Here is a 26,667-nt window from a genome sequence, read left to right as displayed (position 1 = left end):
CATGGTTGTGAAACCGCTGGGAAGAGCAGCGGCAGGAGCCGGTAACCCAGCCGCGTTCGGAAACCCCTCCTCTGCTCCCGCAAAGAGGAATCCGACAGCTGCTTGCGCTGGAGTACAGCACAAAGAGCTTGCTTCTCTATTTCTTGCTCACAACGTGTTTCTGATGACATCCCAGAGTTGATCATTTTGATGAAAACGACCTTTTATTTTTTTTCTTACCAGAAAATAAACAAAAAAGAATTAAAAAAAAACCACCAAAACATACCACTGTTTCTCGAGACAAAGCGTTAATTTGATAGCAGCAGTTTCTAGCTGACTGCTTGCTTTGCTCTGCTTGTTACCAGAAATGAGGCTCTGAGCACAGCTCTCTTTGGACTATGGAAAAGCTTTCTCCTCCCTGTTTTGCTTAATATAACTATAATGTGCCCTTTATCACACTTCAAGTTGAGTAATCCCAGTTTAGAAGCAGAGCTTAATACCCATGGGAAAGAGCATTGGAAACATACATTATAAAAAACATACAGATGAAGCTCAAAAGATCCACTGACATGTAAATTTAATTAAAAAATTATAGGTTTTCAATGGGGGCTTGTGTCTTGAATTTACCAGTTTCCATGAGTTCTTCTTCAGAAGAGTTTTCTTTTTGCATTCTTGGTGGAAAACACACTGAAAGATATAACAGTCCCCCAAAAGTGCATCTATTCTGTGTCACAAAAAGAAAATTTTACCCAAAATATATACACTTGAAATCTAGGCTGTAAGAAAAATATCCATTTTCCTGTTTTCTTTTCTTCCCATCCTTTTTAACAGAAGCTAAACTTCACAGCAACCAACACGGCATGAAAAAGCACGTCCTAACTGTTGAATGAGCTTCCCTTCGTTGTGTGTGCATGTTAAAGATATTTTAGTTCTTGCCGTAAAAGGCAAGCAAGTTTGGGTAAAACAAGACCTGCCCAGCCGAGTGGGCAAACAGAAGAGCCAATGGCCGGAGCAAGAGGCAGGCTGGAAATTGGGATCAGAGTAAAAAGCACCTCTGCTGAAAGAGGATTCTGGCTTAAATAAGAGAAGCCCACAGTTTTATGAAAATCTTATGAATTGCTCCATCTACTGCATGTTTCTAGGAAGAAATCCCCAGCACCAGCAACCCCACCGAGCGTGGCGTGATTGCCCGCGATGGGAGCGTGCCCCTGCGGCGCGGCGCGGGGCCGTGCCACGGGAGGTGTCGCAGGCAGTTCGTGCACGGCAGCACGCGGCTGTGCCAGGTCTGGCGACTCGCAGGGTCCTCGGGCTGAAATCCGCAGTGCGAAGTAAAACTTGAATCTCGTGGCTAGTAAAACTTAAAAAGGAAAGTCTGAGGGTCTTTTAAACTTGCCAAGATCAAATGCGTTTCTTTGCTCTATTCTTCCGTCTGCTGTGCTTTCAGCAAACCCGACGGCAAGCTGAAATGCTTACATAGCAGTGCGTTACAAAGCTACTGCTGCTTAACAGCCCTTATTTCTTCTTTTTTTATAGTAAAGGCAGTGACTTCTGTGGTGTTTTATTAAGTCCAAAGCAGCTGTTCCGAGGACCAGATCTGTAGGTTAGGGGAAAGGGAAAACTCCCTTATTCCTGGAATTTCGTCCCCCAGATAAACGGAGCAGAGGAGTTCTGACTTCACGCTCCTTCCTGCCTTCCAGCTTGCGGCTTCTGCTGCGAGCTGCAGCACTGAAAACCACTCCTGTGGTTTTTGTTTCTCTAACTTAATTAATGAAAATAATTCATCAGTAGCTCATGTCTTTCACAGGGGCTTTTCCCTGAGTCAGCTTACTGGGGAAGAGGTTCGTTATATATTACAATTAGGGTAAAAAAAAAAAGGGGGGGGGGGGGCAGCTTCTGATGTGGTGGGCTTCCCTTAGTATAATATCACAGCCTAGTTTATTTGAAGAAACTTACAGCCAAAATGCTGTATTCTAATTTATGTACTTGTATAAACATATATAAATATGTGTAAAATGATAAAAAATGTATTTTAAAATCTGATCGAGAGCGGAACTTGTTTGGGGGTTATCTATGTTAAATTCAGAAAGGCGTTATCAGATCAGTAATTCCTCAGGTTCCCTAGGCTCCTGTTTGCAGCTATCGGACTAGCAGTGTTTGACAGGGTGTTTCAAGTGGGAGAGCTTTCTAGTCACCGTAAAATGAAGCTTTCTACCCTTCATACCTTCTGTCCCTGTACAGCCTGTACTGCCCCCGGCTTGGATGGATTCGTGCCTGCTCCTCAAGGACCCGGGAGCAGAGTTCCCGTTGAGGCTGGGTGTACCTGGTGTGTCAGCAGCCTCCGAGCTGTTAACAGACTGCCCGTGCTGCTCCCTCGGTGCCTGTGTCCCGTCCCCGTCCCCATCCCCGTCCCCTCCCCACGTGCAGTGGGGCTGGCGGTGCAGCCGTGCTGCGCTGCGGGGTGGTGGCGGTGCTCTGGGAATTCTCTCTGTGGGGTTTGATCGTGACGAGGGGATGAAGCAGGAGCAAGTGCTGCTCCAAGCCTATTACTGCGCGCGTTGTTTGTCACCTCTGTTGGTTCAGTTGATGCTTTGAAGTTACTCTTGCATTAGCGTTGCGCCTTAGGCAAAATTGTTTAGTGCTTCACCGTTCGTGTTGTTTGACTTGCTTTTATGTTCGCTTCTGTTTTATGGGTTTGTTCTGCCAATTTGGATATAATTGTATGAAGCTTTGTGTTTGGCTTTGTCCTGTAACATTCGCTTACAGGAGCCATCCTCTACCATGCAGAAAGACACCTGTGTGAATAAAGGCGCTCGAGCAGCCTTGCCATGACCGAGTTTCCCCTTAACAAAAATATTCTCAACCTTGTTTCTTAACGTGTGAAGAAGGTCAAAACCAATTGGCAGTCAGAGCCACGTTTGTTCTGAAGGGTGAATTCAGTGTAGGTGTGTCTTCAACTGGGTGCGTTACGTGACTTCAGTCAGCGCGTCCCGGTCTGCCCAGGGCCCGTGTGGGTGGCAGTGGCATCGGCACGGCTTCCCGGTGCTCCGGCCTCGTGGCACAGACAGCAGTGTGTAGTTGTCTGGTTGTGGCACTGCTTGGATTCTCGCTGTCTGTCCTTGCTTTCCCGTCTCGCTGCTGAGAAGGGGCAGTATCTGGGCGTCCCCCTGTCAGCGGTACCCAGCGTTGTCCCTGTCCGAGCTCTGGTCACGCCGGGCTGCAGGCGCTGGCAGCGCTGCCTGGGTCCGGGGCCTCGGCAGGAAGGTTTCAGCTGCCAGCTCCTGGCTTCTGCTGGTCTGTCAGGACGTGCAGGACACAGATGTAAAACAAATGTATTTTTGTCCTGCGTGTCTGGGCACAGGTACTGCGAAGCCAAAAACCAGCGCGTCCTTGCTTCAGGGTTGAAGAACTTCCCTTAAAGTAGACCCTGTAACTCTTAAGTTAATTCACTTAAAATAATTTCTAAAATTTCCTTACATAGCCTGTGCTTCTTCAGCACGTGAAGCAAATGTGAACTGTGGGGTCTTAATTAAAAAACAGAAAAGCAAATGCGTCTCTCGCTTTCCTGCCAGGCCTCGTGCCTCAGCCACGGGCTGACCCGGCGCATCTCGGGGGCAGAGAGCGGGGGCAGAAGGCGGCGAGACGCGGTTCCTGCTTTGCGATACCCATTTGTATTTACAGCCTGATTCTGCAGGGTATGAAGTGTATAAAATATGTATGTTAAAATGAGGTATTTGGATCTGAAAGTCAGTCCACTGTTCACGTATTTGTAAGCGTTTCCGTGATGATGTGCTTAGATAGGAACAAATTGGGCTTGTAGAAACGCGTAGGGGAGTTGAAATTGAGGATGCCGGCTGGACTCGAGCTTCCTCAGCTGGGTTTTGCAGCCAGAGGAGGCAGGGCTGGGTGGTGGCTGCAGGCTGCCCCTGCTCCCCCGCCTGCTTTGCGGCTCTCCTTGCCCCGTGCCCCTCCACGTGGGGCAGCCAGGTGCAGAGCAGAGCCGGGAGGTGGTAGGGACTTGCTTGCGGTGCTTCGGCTCTGACAGGTGAGGAGAGGGTGCGAGCAGCCTGTGCCCCACTCCCCGTCACCGCACCGGCTCCCGTGGGAGCCTCCTCCTGCAAATATCTGTGGTCACATGCTGCAGAGGTCTGGGGGCACATTTCGTTTAAGCCACTGTCAGATGAAAACTATCAAAGCTCAGTTTTGTTTCTGTAAATCTCAGAACATTCATCATAGTTTATCGGAGATGAAAGCGGTCATGTGTGGCAAAGCCACACTGCTGGACTCTCGCGTTCAGGAATTCAGAGGGAAGGGAAGGAGATCGTCTCTCTTTTGTTTGCTTTCCTCTCTTTGTCTTCCTTTGTTTCCGTGCACGGAGGTCCGGCAGTCTTGGAACCAGTCAGATAATTTAGAAAATGCAGTGCTTACCCTCTGCCACTTTTTACAAGCCTGTGTCCTCAGTGACAGAATTGATTCCAGTTGGTGCTGCTGCACTTTTAATGTTACCTTTTATGTTCATGTTTGTTCCAACAGAGTGGCCACTAGCACAGACGACTTGAACTTGTATCACCCGCAAACTGACAACGCTGGAGCCACCAGTTTGTCATTATCCCTACTAGTGTATCTGATTTAATTTTGCGACAGTGGATTAATTCTTAAAATTGCAATGCTTTTTGCTCGTTAATGGTCAGTAAATGATTCTGGGGGATGGGGGAATGGAATTCATCAGTTTTGTAGTCATTTTAATTCTTCTAGTTTTAAGTTGTTCTATAAATATGTCTTTATGGATGTAGTTTTACTAGCTTAAAAACATCTAATTGAAAACAGTTGCTTAAATCTCTTTGGATCAAGAAGGCAGTAATAAGCAAAGAGAGTATCTTATCCCTGCAATCCAGAAACGCTTAGTGACTGGTATACTCGGTGCATGTGTAATCAGCTTCTTGTTTCATCTAAAAACCTTAGCTCTTTTGGTGTGATCTCGTACTTTACCAGCAGCATGCTTTTTTTTCTGTCTCTAAGGTTATCAACTAGTGAAACAAAATATATTTTTAAAAATGGCATAAGAGAAAAAATAAATATTTAATTAATTTATGCTACCTTTTTTTGTATGTGCAATGTGTGCTGGAATATCACCGGGCTCCTAAAAGCATTAGATTTGCCTTCCTGTAATTTACCGTTTTGTTACGCATTATGTAATGTTATGACTTCAGGCTTGCATCAGGCAGGGCTGAGCTCTGCTGTTCGGTGAGGTGCCCAGCAGATGAAACCGTAGCTCTTGGATGAGCTCAGCCTGTGTTTACCTATTGCTGCTGCTTGCAGTTCCAGAACCGAAGAGTTCTGAGCGATAAAAACTTGGCTCTGCGTGCCTTTGATTTCGGAAATTGCTAAATTTTGTGTATTTGGGTTGGGGGGTGCTGTTGGTATGATTCAGGTTGGTTTCTTGTCTATTGTTTGCTTTATATCAGAAAGTGAGGAACTTTCTATCTTATGAGCTGTAATGACTGCAAATCCTATGTATGACAGTGAGATACTGGAGTTGTTTGAAACCCTCCAGGTTAATTTGGTAATACATTTAAACAAATATTGACGACCACTCTGGTTGTTGGACTTTGTTAAAGGCTTATACCTGCCTCCCTCTGGCTGAAACGTGGTAACACCTTCCAAAGTGATCCTCGCAAAGTTCTCTAGCAAACCTTGGAGGTCTGTAAATGATAGACGCTTGGTTTTGAGCTGGGAAGCAAGGAAAACAAAACCATCTAAGCTTGGGAAAGGGAATGCAAAGCTACAAATCTTTGGGTTCTTTCTTCATACATGGCAAAGGTGGGAAAAATTCAGGCAGGTCTAGTTTGACCCAGACTGATTTAGAGGTAGAAAAACGCGTGCAGCGTAGTCAGAGTGAGCGCTTGCACTTCTGGTGCTTTGTGAGTCCACTCTTGAGCCAGGGATGGAGCAGCAGCTCTTCTGCTCCCTCCCTACGGGAAGCAATAAGAGTTTTATTTTATTCAAATGATTTCATATGACTTTAGTAGTCTGAAGTATTAAGAACTCGTGGTAGCATTGTGTTTCAGAGCGCAGGCAGCTTCGCCGGGCTGCCTTCCCACAATATGAAAGAGCACAGGCTTGTGCAGCTACAGCATCTTGGTCTTTGTTCGGGACTTAAAACGCAGTGAGAGCTCAACCCCTGAAATTCTTTTTCCGAGTCTTTTTGATACGCAAGTAGCACTTCACACAAGCCCATTGTTAAAAATCACTTGCTGTTTGGTGGTTAAAGAAATGCATAAGTGTATTCTGCCCATCTAAAAGCCATCCATTACAAAAAATAATCAGAGATCCTTTTTTCTTGTACATTTGTGTCATTCTGTGAATCAGAGGCACTTTATGTACTAGGGGCAGCTTTGCTTTTGGAATTCCTGTGTCTTGCTAAAACCCCAGGGCGTATTTAGCTCAGGAGACCTGAGGTGACCTGTAAATGGCAGCTACTGTGTCCCTTTGCTGCTTAGCAAGATATTTTAAAAAGAAATTGAAATACAGAGTCCAGATACAGTATGATAACATTTTGATCTAAAGAGAAAAGCAGTAAGTATTTTTATACTGTTTGACCTCTTTGAAAACACATTAAGACATCAATTATTTCTCGTAGCTTTCCTCTGAGAGGAAGATGGGTGGTTCCCTCTTTTATAAGCGAGAAACCTGAGATCGAAACGAAACGAGGTGATTTTTCTGAACGCAAAGAAAGTCCTTAGGAAAGCAGGACTGGAGCTGAAGAGTTCCTGTGCAGAGGCTTTGGCAGGCACGCAGCTCTGAATGCTGAGCTCTCTCTGCAGGCAGGGAAGGTGTAGGAGAAAGCAACATCTTTTTTGCAGATTGTTTTGCTTACGACACTGTGCTGTCTGATTTGCGAGCCAGCCTTCCCATTCTTCCCGGACTTCAAATAAAGTCATAGTTTTTCTCCTAAATCCCTATGATTGACTGTCTACAAACATGCTGACAGTCTCAAAAATAATGACGAGAACTCTGCTCCCTGTGCATGTGTGCGTTATGTCCAGCAGAAGGACGTTAACGCCGTGCTTCGGCAGCTGGGATGGTGTTAGCGGGGTTCCCTGCTTTGCTGTCCCCCGGCCTTCCCGCGTGAGTGAGTTCTTCTTTCAGTTGCAGGCAGTTTTTATTAAGGATCTTTGGGGCTGTTGTCTTTACGGTGGATTCATTTTTTAAAACGTGAACGATTTCAGCGCTTGCCTGTAGAGAAGGCACGAATCTCCTCCTTACTGCTCCTCCGGTGAGGTGAGAGCCATGCCCTGGGCAGGCTGCTCAGCACCGCGCTGCCCTGGGGCCACGCAGCACCAAACACAGCCGGGCTGTCACAGCACAGGTGATCAGAAGTGCAAGGGCCTAGTTTTCCGTTCCGCTTCTGATGATAACTTTTGGTTTTGGAGTTGCAGAGGGGAAAGGCAAAAGTCCTTTGCAGAAGTCAAGGTTCAAACCTACGGTTCTGGGTCAGGACAATGATGCTCCTAAAACTACTTTTTAGCATATAAAATGAGGTAAATTACACGTCACCAGGAAAATTTAGGTTGTCTGATGGAGCTGCCTTAAAATCCTGCAGTTTTTGTTTGTCTGCTGGTGCGGATTAGAAGCCACTGTCACAGGCCTCTTGGTCCAGTGCAGAAAGAGCAATCTGCCCTTGCCTGGGACAGGAGTTCCATTAAATTAGCAGTGTCCCCAGCCGCCTTCAGGGGAAGGTTGGCTTCTCACCTGCTAGTGAAGTACCCAGCACCAGGTTTTAGGTACAGATCCGTGACCCACCTCATACGAAGAGGAGCAGAGCAGATCCCCATGGGCTTGAGAAGCTCCAGAAGCCATCTGTGCCCACACAGAGACACAAAAGGATCCTTGGTGCCAGAGGGATCCCGCAGGATCTTCTGGGTGAGGTGTGACGGCTGGGGCTGGGGCTGGAGATGCAGGGCAAGCTGCCTCCATGGCTCTCCTCTGTCACCTCCTAGTCCTGCTGTCGGAAGAAACGTGGAGATGTGTTCGGTGATGGCAGGTCGGGCAGAGCGCTGCTGCTTGCTTGTGTTGAGCACGCGAGATGCAAAATTATGTTCTTGTACCAGTTGGGAATTTTGTGGAATTTGCTTCCATTTGACAGCGTTTCCAGATGGAAAGGAGCAACTGTCTTTTTTCTGTACGGTGCAATTTTCATTTACTTTAAATGGTTTTGAGTTTGGGGAGGGGGGCTCTGGTGCTTAGTTTCCAATAGCGTGAAGACAGATGTTATTTCACTGGGGGATCTGGAAGCTTTTCCTTATTCTGCGGCTCTGTTATAGGTGTGCATCTCTCAGAACAAAGACGAATTCCACTGGAAGTGTTACAAAGTTAGTTGCATTTTCAGTTATTTTAATGATTCTTTATTTTTGCAGCACAGTAGGCTAGAAATGTGTTAAAGCTAGTGGTAAAGTAATTTATGAAGGGCAGATGGAGTTCAAAAGGTTCAAATATACACATTCAGTTCCAGCGTCATTTGGATCTTCGCACCTCGGTGTCCCAATAGAGAAACTGGATACCAAGTTTTTACAGGTTTTACTGTAAAAACTGAGCCCTCCAGAACTTTCAGTAACTAATGGATTTTGCAGAAATGACTACCCTGGATGTCCATTAGCTGTTTCGCTTTTATGTCTTTGCTGGAAACCTAAATGGCTTTTACTTGCACTTTTTTAGTAGATGTTTGCAAGAGATGTCTTTTGTGTTACAGTAGCCAGTAGGAAAAAAAGGGATGTACTCAAAAATTGTAAAAATATTTAATCACAGTATAGCCTAACTAGAATTTAAACTGTGTGTTGTCAAGAAAGTTTCCATCTGTGGTATACCAATCCCAAGCTGACTACATGCAGTTTTAATCTTCTGACTCTTGAACTCATTCTTTTTTGTGTGGCTTTGGTGGTGTTAAAATTTAATCCTCAGCAGTTACATTGTATTAAGTCTATATTTCTCTCCTTCCCTGGCATGTCCTATCTGATTACTGGCAAAGGATTTTGAAATATCCTGAAAATCTGTGTTTTCTAACGTGGGGATGATTGATAAAATACCTTCCTATCAATGGACAGTTAAAGAAAGTTTCCTCTCTTCTTTGTTGAGCTGCTAGATTCTTAGCAAATTAGTACCCTGTAACATCCTATTACAAGCACACAGCTTTGATGAGCAACTCTAAAAAATACCTTGCTGGCTTAAAAGAGCTTTTACATCCAGGTATGTTCTTTCTGTTCATCATCATTCATACTAGTCTTATCTATGTAACACCATAGCAAGAACGGATTTTGTACAGTAAGAGCAGTGTGTGCTGTTTTCTGCACTCCAAAATTATACAGAATAAGGAAAAAAGTGGATAAATCTACAGATTTTGGTTGCCATCCCTCCCTAGTTTCAGATAGATACATGTGACAATTCTGGAAATTTTATACGTGGAAAAATTGGCTGGCACAAAAACAGAGGAATGACGAAACCACTTCCATTCTGGAACAGAGGACATAGGATGGCTGGGGTTTCTCTGTGTTGAACAAGCACTTAGGAGGAAGGTAGTGTTGAAGCTGGTAGGGTTCACCACACAAGGATTTTATTTTGTGGTGGAAAATCTAATCTTTCCGAAACCATTTCTCTTGGGTATAAGGCTGAAGTCTGCTTTATATTGGGAGATTGGCATGAAATCTGCAGCACTTAGGAGGATAAAGGCCTTTGTCTCCAAAATGCACATTTTTTTTGGAACTATAAAGGCAGTGGAACAAGAAATGGCTTTAGGTATATAATGTTAAGATCCAATCCTGTAATCCTTTCTCAAGTAAAAATATGTTACAGATCAATTTTATCGATTCATATCTTTTTCCATGTGTTTTAGAAGATTCACTTAAAAGGAAACCTTTCATACTTAACTAATGATTAAAGAATTAAAGGAAGAAGAATTAGGCCTACACTAATTATCGAGAAGGCCATCATCTTCTGGTTTCTCAGCAGGTACCATTTGATTTCTCAGTGAGGCATAAGAAACATTTTTTAATTTTTTAATAAATACTAATAAATTATGTACAGTTTGTGAAGTCTTAATCCCCTTCCTTGAAATATTTCAGAAAGATGGATAATGAATACAAGCAAAATAAGACAACAAAACCGAGTAGGTTTAGGAAGGGGAAACTGTAAAGAGGAAAAGAGGTGATTCCTGGAAGCCGTTCGGGGGGCTGCTTTATGACCAGACGTGCCCAGCTTTCAGTTTGCAGGCAGTGGGACACAAAAACAAAATCAAGAGGAGGAGGAGGAGCTGAAAGGAATGAAAAGATGAGACTTACTTAGTAAGCAAAATTAGAAATGAAATCAGGTAGATAGATGAAAACAAGTGAGCAGACCACTACCTAATGGAAGTTGTTCTGGCATCACAGACTTCAAATCAATTTACACAATCACAGCATCTGGACAGACCTGGCTGAGTTGAGACCAGATACTAATTTTGGAATCTGAACTTTCTTGTTTTATGTACTTAAATCTGACATTTTCTGACATCGTTAATGTGCAACAACAATAGAGTTGGCATAGGTGCACACAAGTACAGGAAAGTGATTTAAAAAAGATAAAAGTGATTTTTGGTGTCACAGGATCATAGCTGTTAGCTTATCAGTTGTTATGAACATTTATGAAGCAACTTTTATCTTGAATGGACTAGATCCTCCAGCTGATGAACATTGACATGACTGCAGTGAGATTACATGGATCAGGTGAGGTTCTGGCTCAACATACGCAGTTGAATTTGCTTTGTTTCACCTTAACATAGTAGGTTTCTTGCAACAACATTAATGATTTATGGGACCTGTAAGTATTTGGGGAATATTTTAACGTTTTGGTACTTAGGAAATACAAATACCCAAACTGCCCAGCATGGTCAGCAGCAGCACTCTCTGCTTTCCAGGAGAACTGGAAACCGTGACAGTCTAGAAGTCAGTTTTACTCCTCAGGAAAAAAAAAAAAAAAAAAAAAAAGGAAAGAAAGAAAGGAAAAAAAAAATAATAAAAAAAAACAACCACCAGCACCACCAGAAAAAAAAAAAGAGAGAGAAATCAAAAAAAAACAACAGAGTATTTCTTGTTTGTGTTTAGCAATGGAGAAGGTAGCACCTTCTGAACCAGCAGGCAGCCTTGTGCCCAGCCCTGGTGCTTTTACAGCGCATTACTGGCATATATAAGGCACGAAGAGCTTTCTGTTTCTTAAACGGCTCCTTTTGACAGGCCAAAGTTTGTTGGCCAAACACCGATTTACTTTCATTGAGATACAAAACTTGGAGCGAGCGCTGCGCAGCGCGTTGCTGGGGGCTGCAGCTCTGTGTGCGCAGCGGCGCGGTGCTGCGGCCGTCCCCCTCCCGTGCTGCTCACGCACCTCCCGAGGCAGCTTTCAGCTGCTTTCAAAGCGAGCCAGCATCAGTTGGATGTGGGTGAGGTGCAGCAATTTGGGAATTGCTCCCAGCTGGTGGATAAATGATTTCCAAGCAAGCTGGGTGGCTCTTTAACTGCTCTTCCCAGTAGAAATGAGCTGAAATATATAGAAATTGTTGCTTTGACAAATAAGCTAATAAGCCACTCAAGTTGCTTTATGTATTGAATATAGTTGCTTGACAGTTAGTATTATTTTCTAATTATATTAAGTTATAAATTATTAACAAGTGTTTAATTTCAGTCCAAACAGATCCAACAAAAGGGATTTGTACAGTTATGAATTGCAGCAAAATATAAAATTGTTGAGCTTTTAGTATACGCAAACTTGGAGACCCTGGTTATTTCTCCCTCTTTCAACAGCCAGTCATGAAACTTTCTCGACCTTTTCACCTTTAAACTTTATTTGAACTTGGAAAGAAGACTTGTGAATTGTGGAGGGGAAAAAAAAAAAAGAGAAAAAGAGTGGGGGGGTCAGAGGGAAGAAGGTCTGATTATATGTTACCGTAACAGTAATACTAGCAAAATAATCCTCCTCTTGTGCATGAGTGTCTGCTACTGCAAGCTTCGGGGTAATAAGCTCACATGACATGCCTAGAGGCTAATGCTGGCCTGTGCTTTTTTTTTTGTACATATTTAAACAAAGGCTGATTATCCAAACAAGAATTTGGACTGCATCAACTGGACCAGTTAAATTATAGTTAGTAAAACTTGGCGCCTTCAGAGCTTGGAATGTTACAATTACAGCTGGATCCTCATTTGTTAGGCAGCCTTACAAAATAATAAAAGTGGAGATTTTTATCTTTATAGGACATAGCTTAACTCTTTGAATACAGAGAACTATGTGCCAAATATTACAGTTTCTGCTTAGATGTCCTATTCCAGGCCAATAAACACAATTAAAGAGCTCTGTCTGTGCTCTATAGGGCAAACTGGAGCAGCATTGCCAGCATGCAGATGCCTGCTGTGGCACTTGCAGTGGACGCGCGTTATCCCCCAGGATTTCTCTGAGATAAGAAACAAGAACACAGCAAGCAATTTGTTGTTTGATCTCCCTGTCTTGATGCTGTCTTTTTGACAGTATTGCTGGATTTTTATTTGTATTGCCTTTCTTGGAGCTTGTTCTTGTATAGGATCTAGATGGTCCTTGGAGTTGGCCTGACTTTCATCTCTCAGATGAGCTGGGAAGCTGCCTCCAACACTGGCTTCAAACCATTAGCAAACTTTTCCCTAAAAGGCTGTTGAGCCTACAAGATTGCCTCTCCCATTGCCGTGCTTCTGGGGCTGGTTCAGGATGGGTGGGTGGCACAGGATGTGCTCGCAGAAGTTAAGTTGCATTTTAACAAACTGCTGTTGACCATTGCGTGCTTGTTTTCCCTTCCGTCATCCTACAGAGGCGGCTTGGTTTTGATAAATCACTTGCAAAACCAAACTTTGGCTTCCCGGTCATGTAATATAGAGATCTGGTCGCCAATCAGAAAATGAAAGTTCTTTCCCTAAAATTAAACAAAGCATCCTTATCATCAGTCAAGAACAGAGCGGTCTGCCTTCCTTCCCGTGGAGCAGGGCCAACTGACAGTTCTCCAGGATCTGCCCAGTGGGTTTTTTGGGCACAGGTTTATCTCGGTTTCTCTTTAAAAAGTGTTTCGTGTTTCCATTTTCTGAAAACCCTGGTTGGGTAAAAATGATTGAAACTTAAGCAATTGAGACTATCCAGAATATTTGCAAGAGCCCATCAGGTAGATAATGTGTGCCAGTCTATACCAGGAGTTTATCTTCATCTTCTTTGCATGCTACAAAAACTTGGTGTTTGTTGAAGTGTGAAAAAGTGAGCTTCCTTTATTGGGACAGCTTTACCATGTCTCAGTGTACTTCTGTCCCGGTAGTGGCAATAATATGGATAATAGATAATTGCTGTAGTCATGGTACCGTGGGAGTTTTGAGAGCTAGGTGTAGGCATTTTGGAATGGGAGGACATGAGTTTTCTTACATTGAAAACTGAGAAGTCGAAGATTTTCAATCAAGATAAACTTGCAGATTCGTAAGGTGCAGCCGACTCTGGGAGAAATGATAGCAACTGGAAGTAAGAAAGACCTAAGGAAAAATTGTGAGTTAATGTTTACTCTTTTATTACTATTTTAATTGGATGACTTTACACCGTGACCTTTTAAACCGCAGCTGTTTCAAGAAGGACTGCGTGTGCGCCGCGGGCCCACGGAAGGCCGGTGGTGCCGCAGGTACCAGCTCCCATTGCCTGTGCACCCCCAGTGATCTGCCTTTTGCTTAGTTCTTAGCTGTGCCACTGGGAAGCAGAGATGCCCTGATTAGTCTTGTGCATGGCAGTATTTGGTTTCTGGCCAGAAGGAATCCTTTATTTATTGTATCTGCTGCCCTTGGTTTTTTTTTCCTGTATTGAATAGATTCACCTTATGCCATAGTGAGATGATTGAAATAGTGCTTTCCTGATTTAAGAGACCCAGGTTTACAACCTAGACACGAATGTCGGTAGTACCTGGAATACCCATCAAGAAACTATCATTGATACTAAAACAGAAAAGGAAAGTTAGCCAATCCATCTAGGTATTGCAGACGAGATGATCACCTAGCTGTTGACAGAGGGGATCTAAAATTTTGGAACCTGTCCTCAGATAGTCTGAATGTATTTTCAGCTGCCAAAAAGAAGTCAGCAGGAATGAGCCATGGATAAATGAGAGCAACATACCATCCCTGCAAGAGCCAGTTTCACTCCAGCAACCTCATTTTTTCAAGTGTTTTCTAAAACACTAATTAAGAACTGTCTCGGATCAGGCTTTAGGTAGCCAGCATTGTATTCAGAAATTATTCCGTCTCCATTTTTCTCATCTGGGGTCTTACATAATTCATTCACCTTCTCTTTTTCCCTCCTCCGTGGTGTCATAGATTTATTCCCGGATCACCAAAGGAGGGAAGGAGAGGAGGCAGGGCAGGAGGTAGATGCCATTGCAGGACTTGTTCTGAATTGTAGTTCCTACCCTGTTTCTTTCTTGCATTCTGGATATATTATGAATTAATATTCACTTTAACCTCAAAAAGATTTGGATTAAATTGCAGAAGAAGAAAGTTCATGGTGTATGAGTCAAAGTTAGAGGAGGTCCTCAGTAAAATTTCTTTGGATAGTTAGATGTATACCTGGGAAAGAAAAGAGAGGGTTTCTCATAAAGTGTGGTTTGTATTTGCCATAATGCAAGGGCAAGATGCTGCCCCTCGCTCTGATCTGCTGCTGCAGGAGACCACCAGACAACCTGCCTGTTAGGCACACTCTGTTTCCTGTAATGAGTGTTTTAAATTGATCATGGAAGTCTAGAGACAAAACCTTTCGCAAATATGCTTGCTATTTCAGAAAAAGAAATAATAGATACTGAACTATTTTGTCACTGAGGCTGTTGCTACAGGAGTAACTTTCGATCTTCTGGATGCTTTGTAGTGAGGATAATTCTTTTCAAGGTGTTTCAATTTATTTAATTTTAATGAGTATTATGCATTAGGAAATGTTTTTTGAGTGCATGAGAACCACCTAAAAAGTTGTGTTTTCATCTGTCTTTTAATTTCTCAGTAACAGTTGATGAGCAGAGAGAAATAGCTGTAGCTTTCTGAGGCTCACAGTGATGTAAATGGTTTGGGCTTTTCTCAAATCAGATTTCACTGTACAGTTGTAGTTTGAGCCAAGTCTGTTGGTTCTTGTGGGTTGATTGTTGTTTTCAGCTTAATTAAAGCAGGTTTTTTAATAAAAAGGGGGGAAATTTCAATTTAATGTCAGGTACCCAGGATAACTACATAATACAGTTTTTTTTCTCCTGAATTGTGTTTAGAATGGATGTTTACATAGATGGCCATAGCTGAAAATAATGAGGAGATTCTATTTATGCCACAAGTTAAGAATTCCCATCACTGGCAAATCTTAAGTTACTTTATCTGATTTCTGATGGGAAAAATCAAATTGCTTTTGTACTGGAAATAAAGTTGATTGAACTCGGGATTTTTCCAGTGGCTCAAAAGGTTATTTCCCAAGCAGTGCTCTTTTACAAACTGCAGTGATTTTTAATTTATCTGCTTCTGTCTGATGCTCAGTGTTATACGTAGGGATTGCCTCTTAATACTAATAACAGGTGGAACTTTATTTGACTTCCAGAATTTTACGTGAAATGTTGTATTGCAGATGTGATAGCAGTAAGACCCTAAAGATGAAACTATGTGTTAAAGAGATCAATCTCTCATTTCTGTTTTTCTTTGTTTCACATACAGCTCTTTAATTTCTGTCTAGAAGAAAACACTTGAGAGTATTGCTGCCTATAGGAACTGTTCAATCAGTATTAATGTGCAACTTGTCAAGAGCAAATTCTTTGACGTGTTTATTTACTTCAAAATAATTATATAATTTCCATTTGCTTTAGGAAGCTAAAAATAGAAACTAAGATATTGTTTGCCTTTTTATTTATTCACATTTATTCCTTGTGGTGATTTCAGTTGACTCAGTGTTACCTGTTAGTGAGAAGAGAGCTGATTGCAGGCCAGTAGCTTCATCATTTACCACAGATTGCCCTCACAGACAGATTTAACATGACCAGTGCAAACAAAGTTTTCTTTCGAGATGTCCAACTCATGCTGGTTTTGGCAAATTCAGAGCTAGTTGGAGATTTTGTGCTTCTGGAGGGAAGTTCTGTTTTCTGTAGTAATCCCAAGTAAAAATGTTTGAAGCGAGGATTGCTAGTCTTCAAACTGTAATCAGGCTTGACAAACCTCAAAAGTTTATACCCAAAGCAGCATTTGAAAACTTAAGTGTTCCTTTTATCAGGACCTTTTCACAGAACTTGTTTTCCCATCACTTCCATTCAGTTATTTCAACCAGCGTGAATGGATCCACCCTCAGAAATGATTGCAGTGAGTAATGGTGCTGGATTTTGTACACATAAGCACTGAGCAATAGCATGTTGCTGAAAATGAGTCAAGAATACACAAATGGCTAAGGTAGGGTTTGCTTTACACATGGCAGAATTACTTAATTGGTGGAATTACTTAATTCAAGAAACCAGTTGTTTACAGTAACAATTTTGTCTGCCGAGTTAACTCTCAATGTGTAGCAGGTTCAAACTGATCCAATTAGTAATGAAAGTGGTGTAATTAACGTAGTCATTAATTAAATGTATACACGCACACCGGCTTTCAGTCAGTGCTTTGGGGTGGTTCTTTTTGCATCATCCTGCTACAGACAACAAACTTCTCGTTCCATATAATGTGTTTAAATCACTTGATGGGAATGCCTCCCCCAGTAGTGGGGGTGGAAGTAGGATCTTGGGGGTGACTGTAGATTATTGGGGGGTGGGATCTGTGGCCCAGCACCCCTTGGGGTTCAGTCCTGGAGTTCAGGAGCGCTTGGAGAGGTGAGCCTCCGACAAGGGATGGAGCTTGCCATCACTGTGCCAAAAGATTGATTGCCCCATTGAATGAATTGGCTATTTGTAATAGCTGGGAGCGGGATAAACACGAGACAGGGTCCTCACGATGTGACTTTTTTAGTGTTGAGAGAACAGCATAGCAGCGAGAGTCATCCATGACCGGTATCACCACAGAACTTAAGTTAAAACTGCCTCAGAGAAGGCCCAGAAGAAATCCTCTGAGACCAGGGATGTTCTCCGCAGCCTGTGCAGTTGCTGGTTAAACTCATGTGTGCAGCACTGTGGAAAATTTTACTTAACAGTTGCCTTCTCTGTAGTTGATTAATACAAGATTTCAGTGTTCCCAGTCCATTAATCTTCACAAGCACATCTGCATACTGAAAAATATTTTTAAAAACAACATAAAAAATTACAAGCGCTGATAATTTTGAAGATAAAAAGAACTAAAAGAACAACGATAAACTGTAGTTTACTTGCATTATGTGAATCCCAATCCGACGTGAGAGAGGGGCTTTGCCATTTCAAATAGTTTAATTGCATAAGAGGAAAACTTTGAAAAGTGGTTGTTCTCCAAGCACGGAGTACAGTTCCAACTGAGAAATATCCTGGCCTGCGTTGTATCAAGTAATAACATCTTGCAAGTCAAAAAGGTATTAGGGAGGTGTTAGAGACATCACAGGAGGAGTTAATGTGGGGGGTTGAGAAAGTTAATTATCTTGCAATTAATACTGAAGGTGCGTAAGAGGGGGATAATAAGAGAGCAGGCTTTGGTATTTCAAGGAGCGCATACATAAAATGGCTAGCTAGATCCGTTCCTCTCCAGCACTTTTGTTGATACATATACAATAACAGCGATGTCCAGATGCCTAATTTTTCCTGAAACGGAGTATTTTTAAGCATTCCTGTCATCGATTGAAACTGCAACTTAATGAACAACAAAAGCCGTGGTTGGTTCTGTGACCCTTGATTTCTATTTATTTTTATCACGTACTTTCCTAATCAGGCGATATGTGGAAATTACGCCAGGTGCTTTGTGACCACTGAAAGACCTCATTGCGCTGGGCAGTGGCTGCTTGCAGATAAGGCTGTGCAGCACCTCAAAACCTCCCAGACCTGCTTGAAGCAGGGAACTGCCTGGGGGGAATTCTGAGGCTTACATCTCACGCAGGTTCCTGCTGGCCTGGGGGAGATGCTGCTCTGCGTCTGGCATTGTCCCCACCACAGGACACAACCCTCACCGTGGTGGCGGGGAGCGGCCCCGGTGTCCCCACTGCTGCCCAGCGTGGCTCCAGGAGGGCTCCTGAGCCAAGCGTTCCTAACGGTGACAAGAATGAGCAGGAAGGGGCCAAAAATCTGCAAAATTCGGTCTAGCATTATTTGGATCAGATTTATACTGAAAGTAGCCGGATTCTAAGTTCATTTAGAGAACTAATTTTCTGGATCCAAGTGTTTTTACAGTGAGGGGATGTTGTAAAGAAGTTGTTTATAATGGAGTTTATCTTAGGCTCAAACTGTTTGCCAGCCTAATATCAGAAAGGGTCTGAAAAAGCCTTACAGTGGTGGTAGCTTAAGGAAGGGGACCGGGGTGGGGGAGAAAACCTAATAAAAATAGCTGAGATCATTCAACAGTTATCAAGAAACAGATACTGCAGTTTTATAACAGAGAGCACTAAAAGTATATGCACTCTTAAAAGGCAATTAAAATGTATACTCCAAAACTATAAAACATTTTCTTTTCATCTGGAACATTGAGGGCAGATTACAACACATTAATAACGTTTTGTTTAGAGTTCAGTTTCTGATGGCTTCCAAATGCAGTCTGTGTAGATTAACCAGAAGGAGTCCAGTTCTCTTTTAAGAGAGCTTGTAAAGGAAAGCAATGTGGTAAGATTGTTATGAAAAGCTAGTGTATTTAGGAAATAGCACTTAGCAGGGTCTCTCTGAATGGCTGCCAGGTCAGGAAGCTGAAGTGCAAGGCTTGGCCCTCGTTCAGGCCCCCCAGTCCCGGCTCCTTGACCACACAGTACGTCAGGAGCATGTCACGGCGGGCCAGGAGCTCCACCACGCCTCCGCCGCTTGGCACTCGCATGTTCACATAACCCAGGGCTCCGGGGGGAGGGAGGCACGCCAGGGCCAAGGGAACATGCTGCTTTTTAAAATAGAAGTGGGTAAATAAAAGAAGCATGGGAATGGAGCGGTCGCTCGGCCCGGTTGCCGCATTTAGCCGTATCCGCTCCGTGGGGCGAGAGCGGCCTGGCGGCGGGGGAGCCGGCTGGTCAGGGAGGGAGGGAGGGAGGATCGCGGCCTCCCGCTGAGGAGCCCTGCCTCTCGCCTGCGTGCGAGGGTCCTGCGTGCTTTACGTCTCGGCAGAGGAGCTAGGAAATGCAAGGACGTTGTCCCAACAAGAGCCGTGTTAAATACGCAGGGAACAGTAGCGCAGGAAGCGGGGGGAGAGGGTGGTGCAGGAGGAGGTGCGGTGGCGGCCTCCGCAAGGCGCTTTCAGCTCCACGTTTGCGCTGTGTGTTCAAAACCCAGCTAAAATCCAGGATCCGAGTAGTGACGGGACATGCGTGCAGCTTGGTGTCGTGGCCTGGTTGTGTGCCACGAGGCTGTGGATCAGAAGGGCTGGGGACCCAGCAGGCCGCAGGAGCAAAGCAGGGACCTGTGTGAGGTCCAGCAGGCCTCCTGCTCGCACTGGGAGCCCCGAGCAGTCCAGATGCCATCGGGTGCATGGAAGCAGCTGTCGGAGGCGCTTGGGCACCAGAGCTCTGCTCCTGCCCCTGGAAGTGTTGTTAATTCATCCACTGAAAGCATTGCTTCTCAAAGTACTCGTATGAATTCTCATTCTGATCCCCCTTCACGTTGCCTTTTTATAACGCTAATAATGGAAAACAGCGTGTTTAATTAATCCTAGTAACAAATACCAAGTTTCTGTAAGCCCGTGCTGGCTTAGGACTGTGCATTCTCAAATGAAACCTCAACTTGGGCGTTGCCAGACAGAGTTTGTCGTCTTTCCCTCCCCATCTTCCTGAAATCAGCGCATTCGGAGGGACTTTATGCACTGTGTACATTCCATTTGCGCTTTTGGCTAGCGGATCGAAATCCTGAGAAGACAGGAGGTTCCAGGAAGCCCAGCAGTACTGTTTACGAGCTGGAATTACCCAGGTGCTGTGGCTGAATCAGTATGGCACTCCGATACAGGGTTAGGTCTGTACATAACACCGTAACTGCTGGGAGCTTTCACTTTTGCCTGATACCTTTTTCACTGCTGTGTTACTATTAGGAAGAGGTCAAAACTAATGCACTCCTGACCTAGCACACAGTGTAATTCTTCAGCATTTTGTTGCCCGTGTTGCCTCCCTTTACACTGCAACTAGCTGCCTATGGAAACCCACACAAAGTTAAGCAGGATATTATGGCACAGAAACTTATTTTTTCTGAAATGCTATAGCAGTATATTTTGTATTAAATACAAAAGGAAAATTACTGCTCTCCATTTGCTCCTTGAAGACAAAGTTGTCTTCTGGCCATACTTTATGTGACTGTGTAAGTAAATGTTGATGATTTGTACAGACTGTAATCATGGATATTGAACTGCTCTCTCACCCTTATAAATGGATCCCCTGGTTAGAAAAATGTGCTTTTCACAGCCACTAAGTTCACTTCAAAATACTTTTACGGAGAGATGAGGGGAATAAAATGGATGGTTACGTTTAACACTTGGTACAGTAATAACTCCAGCCTTCTTTGGAAAGGAGCATTGTGTATTACTAACATGTTGTACATTAGCAACTCGTACATTTGATGGGAAAATACTAATAAATTGTCATTACTCAGAACTGAGTAATTATACACAAAATTAAATGTGTGCGTGTGTGTATGTGAGAGAGGAACTTTAACTTGCTATTGGTTTCAGACAGTGACTCATTAAGCCATCCTAATGCCTCGGCTATGTGGCAGAAAACTAAATGTTAACACTTACATTCTCATCTCCATACGTGAGGATTTGAACACGTAATTCCCTGAGATGAGACTGTACCTCTGGATTTTTATTTGTAAGTCTATGTTAAACTGGCAGATGTTAGGGTGTAGCTTTTAGCTATTTTTCATTTAGATTCTGATTAAAATAAGTTGTTTTTTTTTCCCTTAAACCAGCAAAACTAATTATTCATGAGCACAAAAATCATCATCCCTGACTAACAGACGTCTCAATTTAGGGTCAGGAGCAGATAACATGAGGTCTGTAACAACTGTTGGATCATTCAGAACGCTTCTGAGTCCCAGAATGGCGTTTCTGTTTTTCATTATCCAAAGGAACAGAGGAGAGGAGAAAGTTCAGAGAGCAGCCCTTGTCTTTGCTCACACAGTGGCCAGCACACGTAATGACCGCCGCGGCCGTTTTGCAAATGCAAAATTGCTGGTGGATCTAGAAGGCTTTGTCAGGCCTTGCCATGCTGGTTCTACACTAGGGATGCACAATGGCTATTCACTGCTCAGGGAAATTCCGGGACAGAAGAATCAGCCGTTGTGTGAGTGCAGGATGGATGATTTGTGTTACCGCCTGCTTCCCGGCGGCCGTGGTCCCCGGCCCTGCTGAGGTCGGGTGGCGCTGGGGCGTGGGTTTGCTCACAGCTGCAGGTACGCCTTTGCCTCCGACTCGCTGGGCTTCAGCTGTGGCTCGAGCGATCGTTCCCAGGGATTGAAGTGCTGAGAAATGAGAATGAGGGGGAAAAAGTTTTTTTTAAGCTGTTCCAGTTTCCAGGGTGACTGAATTCCTTCAGCTGCCCGTGCGCTTGAAGACCTATTATGGAATAGCAGTTTCTCAGTATTTATTATTCATATCCTGTCCTGTTATTGGTTATTTGTCACCACACCTTCGTTACTGTCAGGAAAGAAGTTCTTTGCTGGCAGGATGGGAGCGTGCCTGGTTACTCTGCTGTATTCCAGTTTTGCTTCGTGCTGTTGTGCAACACCTGAAATCGGGATCCTTCGGGCGCTCGGTAGCAGCGTGGGTCTGGGCTGTTCCACCCTGCGTTGGCTAAAACGCGTGACTTGAAGAGAAAATGTATCCGATTTCACTAGCAGAGATATCATAGTCCAATTACTTTATTTTTAATTTCTCTTTCCTGAGCTTTTTAACAGATGCTGCTCCTTGGCCCTTTGACAGAAGCCTTTCAGCCTTCCTTATGACAATCACAGATTGCAGCCTTCCGTGTGGGTATTTCTCGAGCTATGTAGTTAACCCGAGAAGGCAGAAAAAAGACATTATTGCGCTGCTACAAGTTGCCAGCTCCTTGCTAATATTTTAAAGCTGCAGGTCTATGTGTTGCTCTTGGGTAGTATCAGTTCTCTGTGATTTTGTAAACAGAGCCCCATCAACCCTGAATATCCCTACTGCAGAGCAGAGGCAAAACTAAAATTACTCCTTTAAGGTCATCTGTTTTTACTGACACACCAAAGGTCTAGGAGAAGGAGTGAGCAAGCATCAGATTTCTCAAATACAAAATTTTACAGTGGGAACGTGTTATAAAACATTCTGCCAGTGTTGTTTCCCTTGGGATTTAGAGTGAGAGACATGAAGGCTGACAACTCTCTTCCTGTTGTAGGTCAGAGCTTCAAGGAACTCTGTAATCTTCCCACCAGCTTTGCTCTCTCCTGGAACTCACGGTTAAAATTAGATGCTGGCTGAACTTTAGCAGTTCAGTTTGAAAGCTTTCAGAGGCAAAGTAAAACAACTGCAGAGGAGAGCTTTCTCACAGTGCCATTTTGAGAAGCCACTTTGTACAGAGTAACATGGCTTTGCTAACGATGGATCTCTTGCATAGATGTTACCATAAATCACCATTAACAGGGGAGGCAACTGGGCATCATGGAAACAGTGTGGGTGTACTTGGCCTTGTAACGAGGTGCCTTTCTTTGGGCTATTACATTACCTTTTGATTTGATTTTTTTTTCCTTACTCCTCCACCTCCTGCCCCAGCGTTTGTCAGTGACAGAGTAACAAAAATACCCAAGCAGTTTGTTGCTTTAATAGAATGCAAAAGATGAAACAGACACAGGGAAAAGAAAGGGTGACGAGGCTTTACAGTACGCAACGTGAATTATTAACTGCCGGGATTAGGCTGGAGCTCCAGCAACACGGGAGAGCCTCAGCATACAGTAAAGAAGGGCGAGGTGTTCTGCTTAGTCTCTGCTGCAGGATGCTGTACCCTTCCCACTTATAACTCAGCCTGGCTTGATTACCCTTTTTATTCGGGACTCAAAACAGCTTGTAAATTTTTTTATCATTCCTTCCCAGATTGCGTGGAGTGTACTGTAGCCTTTTCTTTCTTTTGTCCACATCTGTTTTCCAAACTCATTACTTTCATGTTATTAGGTTCATTTAAAAAGTTGTGTTTATTTCCATCCCGCAAGTTCATTTTTTTATCTTTAGAAATACTGCAATGGTTCCATTAAATAATGATGTATTTTAGAAAAATCACCACGTCCCAATTCTTCCTGCATATTAATTGTTGCTAGCCGTGGCTTGGTCAGCAGCCTGATATCACCATCAATTCCCAGGACTGTTCAGGGATGCTGTGCTGGGAACACTATTACAATTTCAATTACTTATAATGATAATATAAATACTTACTGTAATTTAGAAGGAAGCTCTCCTGAGAAGAGCTTTTGTCTCACAACTTGCGTGCACAGCACCTCACGCAGCGTTGGCCTAATCCTGATGGAGGCTGACAGCTTTTCCCTAACACAAACGTTAACCTGAGCCCATGGCCAAGGTGGCAGCAGCTGAGGACACTGCCATTCCTGAGACTGCGTGAGTAATCCCTGCTCCCGTCTCACTGGTGCCTTGTGTTTCTGGCAGATGCGTGTTATTTTCACCACCTGTAGTTTGTAATGCCACTGGCAGAGCAGGGAACGTGGGGGCTGGCCGCTTTCTGGTCTGCACTTAAACGTGCCTGATGTGACAGCGTGACTGGGACCTTGGGGTGGTCGTGCTGTGGGGATAGTAAACTGGTCACCAGTTCCGCACAGTGACGGGAGGTGGGGTGAGCAGATTCTCATGTGTTTAATCCGGTTTGGAATTTAAGATAAAGAATACAAAAACTTAGCAGATGCTGCTTATCATTGATTTCTCCTTTTTGTCATTGCAATTATAGGCACTCCTTAGATAGGAGAAAATGATTTCTGTGCGGTTCTTCACCCTCAGAAATGCAGATCACCACTGCTGCACAGCGTGTGCCAGCACCACACCGTGTCCCTGGCCGAGGGGGAGGCATGACAGAGCCTGGGCCCCCGCCTGGGTGCCGCCTGGGCCCTGTAGGGCCGGTTCCGTTAGAGCTGGGGAATAGCTCGTAACACCAAAGGTGATTTTCAGTCTGCAGATCGGCACATAAATCACCGGAGATTTACAGCTGTTGGTGTGTCAAGTGTGCATCCCCAAGGCCTTCTGGAGGTATTCGCAGGAAACCTCGTACTTTACTCGTCACCATTGTGTGCTCCGTAGAGGTTGGTCAGAGCAACGTGGTATAAAACCGAGCACTATCAAAACTTGCAGCTTTCTCCTTATCTTCCTCACGTGCATTTTTTTATTCAAGATGAAGACATGTTATGGCTTATTAGCATTTGCTATCCATTAGCATACAGTAACTCACATTTGAAATGCAGGAGAAGCCTTTGGCAACTGTAAGCAATTGCTGGTTATTAATGCCAAAGCTGTAAAAATGAAAATAGGAAGTCAGTGCATAGGCTCTGAGTGTTAGTGTTGTTTACATTCTTAATTCGATGCACATATTAACCACAATTAACATGCTAGCTAGATTTCCAGCATATGTTTCTTCCATCACAAAATGTTTTTTTCTCTTACGGTTTCTCTTCCAGCTTATTCTTAGCTGGAAGACATTGCAACAAATTCAGATGGGGAATAAATTTCAGTTTGCATTATCTGTGAGAACATATTGGTTTGGGTTGGGGCAGGGGGGGGTGCTCTGTGCTCTGACCTCGCTGGGCACTGTCATGTAGGTGCTTCGCTGGCTTCTGTAAGTCTTGGAGCAGGCTTTCAGCTTCGGTGGGGAGTGAATTTCCTTTTTTGTGAAGCGTTTGCCTTTATTCTCTATGGCACTCCCAAATGGAGAGAGTGTTCTTGGTTGCAACTGGAATAATAATGAAATAATAACAAGAACAACAACAATAATAGTTCCCTTTGAGTAACATCCCCCATTTCAGTCCTGGTCTTTCCCTCTTGCCAGTAATCCCTCATTTCTCACCCCACCCCCTTGGCCTGAACTCCCTCATCCCCCCGTTTTCTTATGTAGCCCTGTGGGCTATGGAAGGATTAATTGTACCAATAAACACAACTTTATTTTATGGTTTTATAGCATGATTAGCTATCAAATACTCTGTACTAAAATAACATTTGCTAGTCTGCTTCAAGACAAAGTTTTGTTAGGCACAGTGGGCCTTTAATCCCCGGTGGAGTTCAGCTAACTAAATATAATATTAGTTAACATATTTTACTGATGTTAAGAAAATACTTCTGTGCTACAAAAGCTGTCCTTAGTCATCGGATTCAGCTTGCAGTTATGGCGGTTTTCCTGTGGACGTAGTTTGCAAACTGGTACGGTTTGGTTGGTTAATTCTGTTCTTCGTATTTTTTTTAACGGTGATAGATATCTTTTATTGGAAATTCCAGTTAGTGTTACAGACAGAGCTTGATTCTATCATCATGCCATTAATTAAGACATTATAGGAAATAGCTGTTTACATAAGCTTTTTAGAGCTAACATTTAGGACCAGAACTTCGTCCCTCTCGTGCCATTTTTCCACTGACATAATTCCAGTGCCTTGGTGGGGCTCTTCGAGATTTATTTCTGATATAATTGCCTCGCTCCGTGCCAAATACGAGGTCCTTTTTAAAATAACCAGGAATTTCATGGCTTGTGCAGTCAAGGCGGTCTGTGATCTTTGAAGATGTTGAACTGAGATGTCAGCTCAGACAGACCCTGATGTTTTTAGAGGAATATGTTCTGGACACTGGGGAAATAAGTCTGATTGCCGAGTTGTGTTAGACTGCAGAATGATCTTCCAAGCGGTGGCAACCTCGCCATGGAAGACATTTGGGGAGAGCGACGGGTTTGTGTAGGGAGCAGCACCATGTTCGTAGGAGGGAGGGCTGAGGTGCTCCAACAGGGCTTTTCAATTTCTGAATCCAGTTAGAGTTCAAAAGTGAAATCACATGAGGGAGGCTGAACCAAAAAGCAAGCAAAACTTTCACAAGAAATATTCCTACAGAATATTAGCTGGAAGTTAGGGGGTTTCTTCCCCGGTGGGAAGCATCTGTGGTCTGTTAGGAGCAGGTAGGTGCATCCTAGGGCGGATTCCCTCTGATCTCCGGGGCTGGTCGCTGGTGAGTGTGGCTGTGAGATTCGTGCATGTTAAGGACTCGGAGTGTATAACTATCCAGAATCTTTTAAGTGACCAGATTGTTATAAAAAACATGACTCAGTGGCGCCTTTCCTTCTGTCCTCGTAGGGTTGACCGTTCTTTATGCTATGTTAGAAACTCGTATGTTTTGATCTAGTATAATCCAAATGTATTTAGTCTGTATTTTATTCCACTTTGTAAACACGTTTTTTCCATAGCTGCAAATGTCTCCACAATTATTTGTTTCAATTTGTAAATTGAACAAAAGGCTTTAATAAACAATGTCCTCAGGCAGCCTCTCCTCTTCATCTAGTGAAGAAACATGATTTCTAAACCGAGCAGCCTGTAAACTCTTGCAAATTCAAAGGGGAAACTTC

The 26,667-nt window shown here is 43.7% G+C and overlaps 1 protein-coding gene across 12 annotated transcripts in view; it reads left to right on the top strand.

Annotated features, from left to right (window-relative positions):
- The window catches only part of BCAS3 (BCAS3 microtubule associated cell migration factor), a 357,486-nt gene that overhangs the window by 243,346 nt on the left and 87,473 nt on the right, over nucleotides 1-26,667 (top strand). The window contains exon 24 of one of the 12 annotated variants that reach the window (XM_066979605.1): nucleotides 4,510-11,003. The exons of the other annotated variants lie outside the window; for them this stretch is intronic. Within the exon in view, the coding sequence (XP_066835706.1) occupies nucleotides 4,510-4,535 (26 nt within the window). The 3' untranslated portion in view covers nucleotides 4,536-11,003. Of the gene's footprint in view, nucleotides 1-4,509; nucleotides 11,004-26,667 lie in introns of those variants that run through there. 12 annotated transcript variants of the gene reach the window in all.

This window comes from Anser cygnoides, chromosome 18 (genome assembly GCF_040182565.1).
Source record: "Anser cygnoides isolate HZ-2024a breed goose chromosome 18, Taihu_goose_T2T_genome, whole genome shotgun sequence".
NCBI lineage: Eukaryota > Metazoa > Chordata > Aves > Anseriformes > Anatidae > Anser > Anser cygnoides.
Note: the sequence above shows the minus strand (reverse complement) of the source record. Positions and strands in the feature narration are given on the sequence as shown.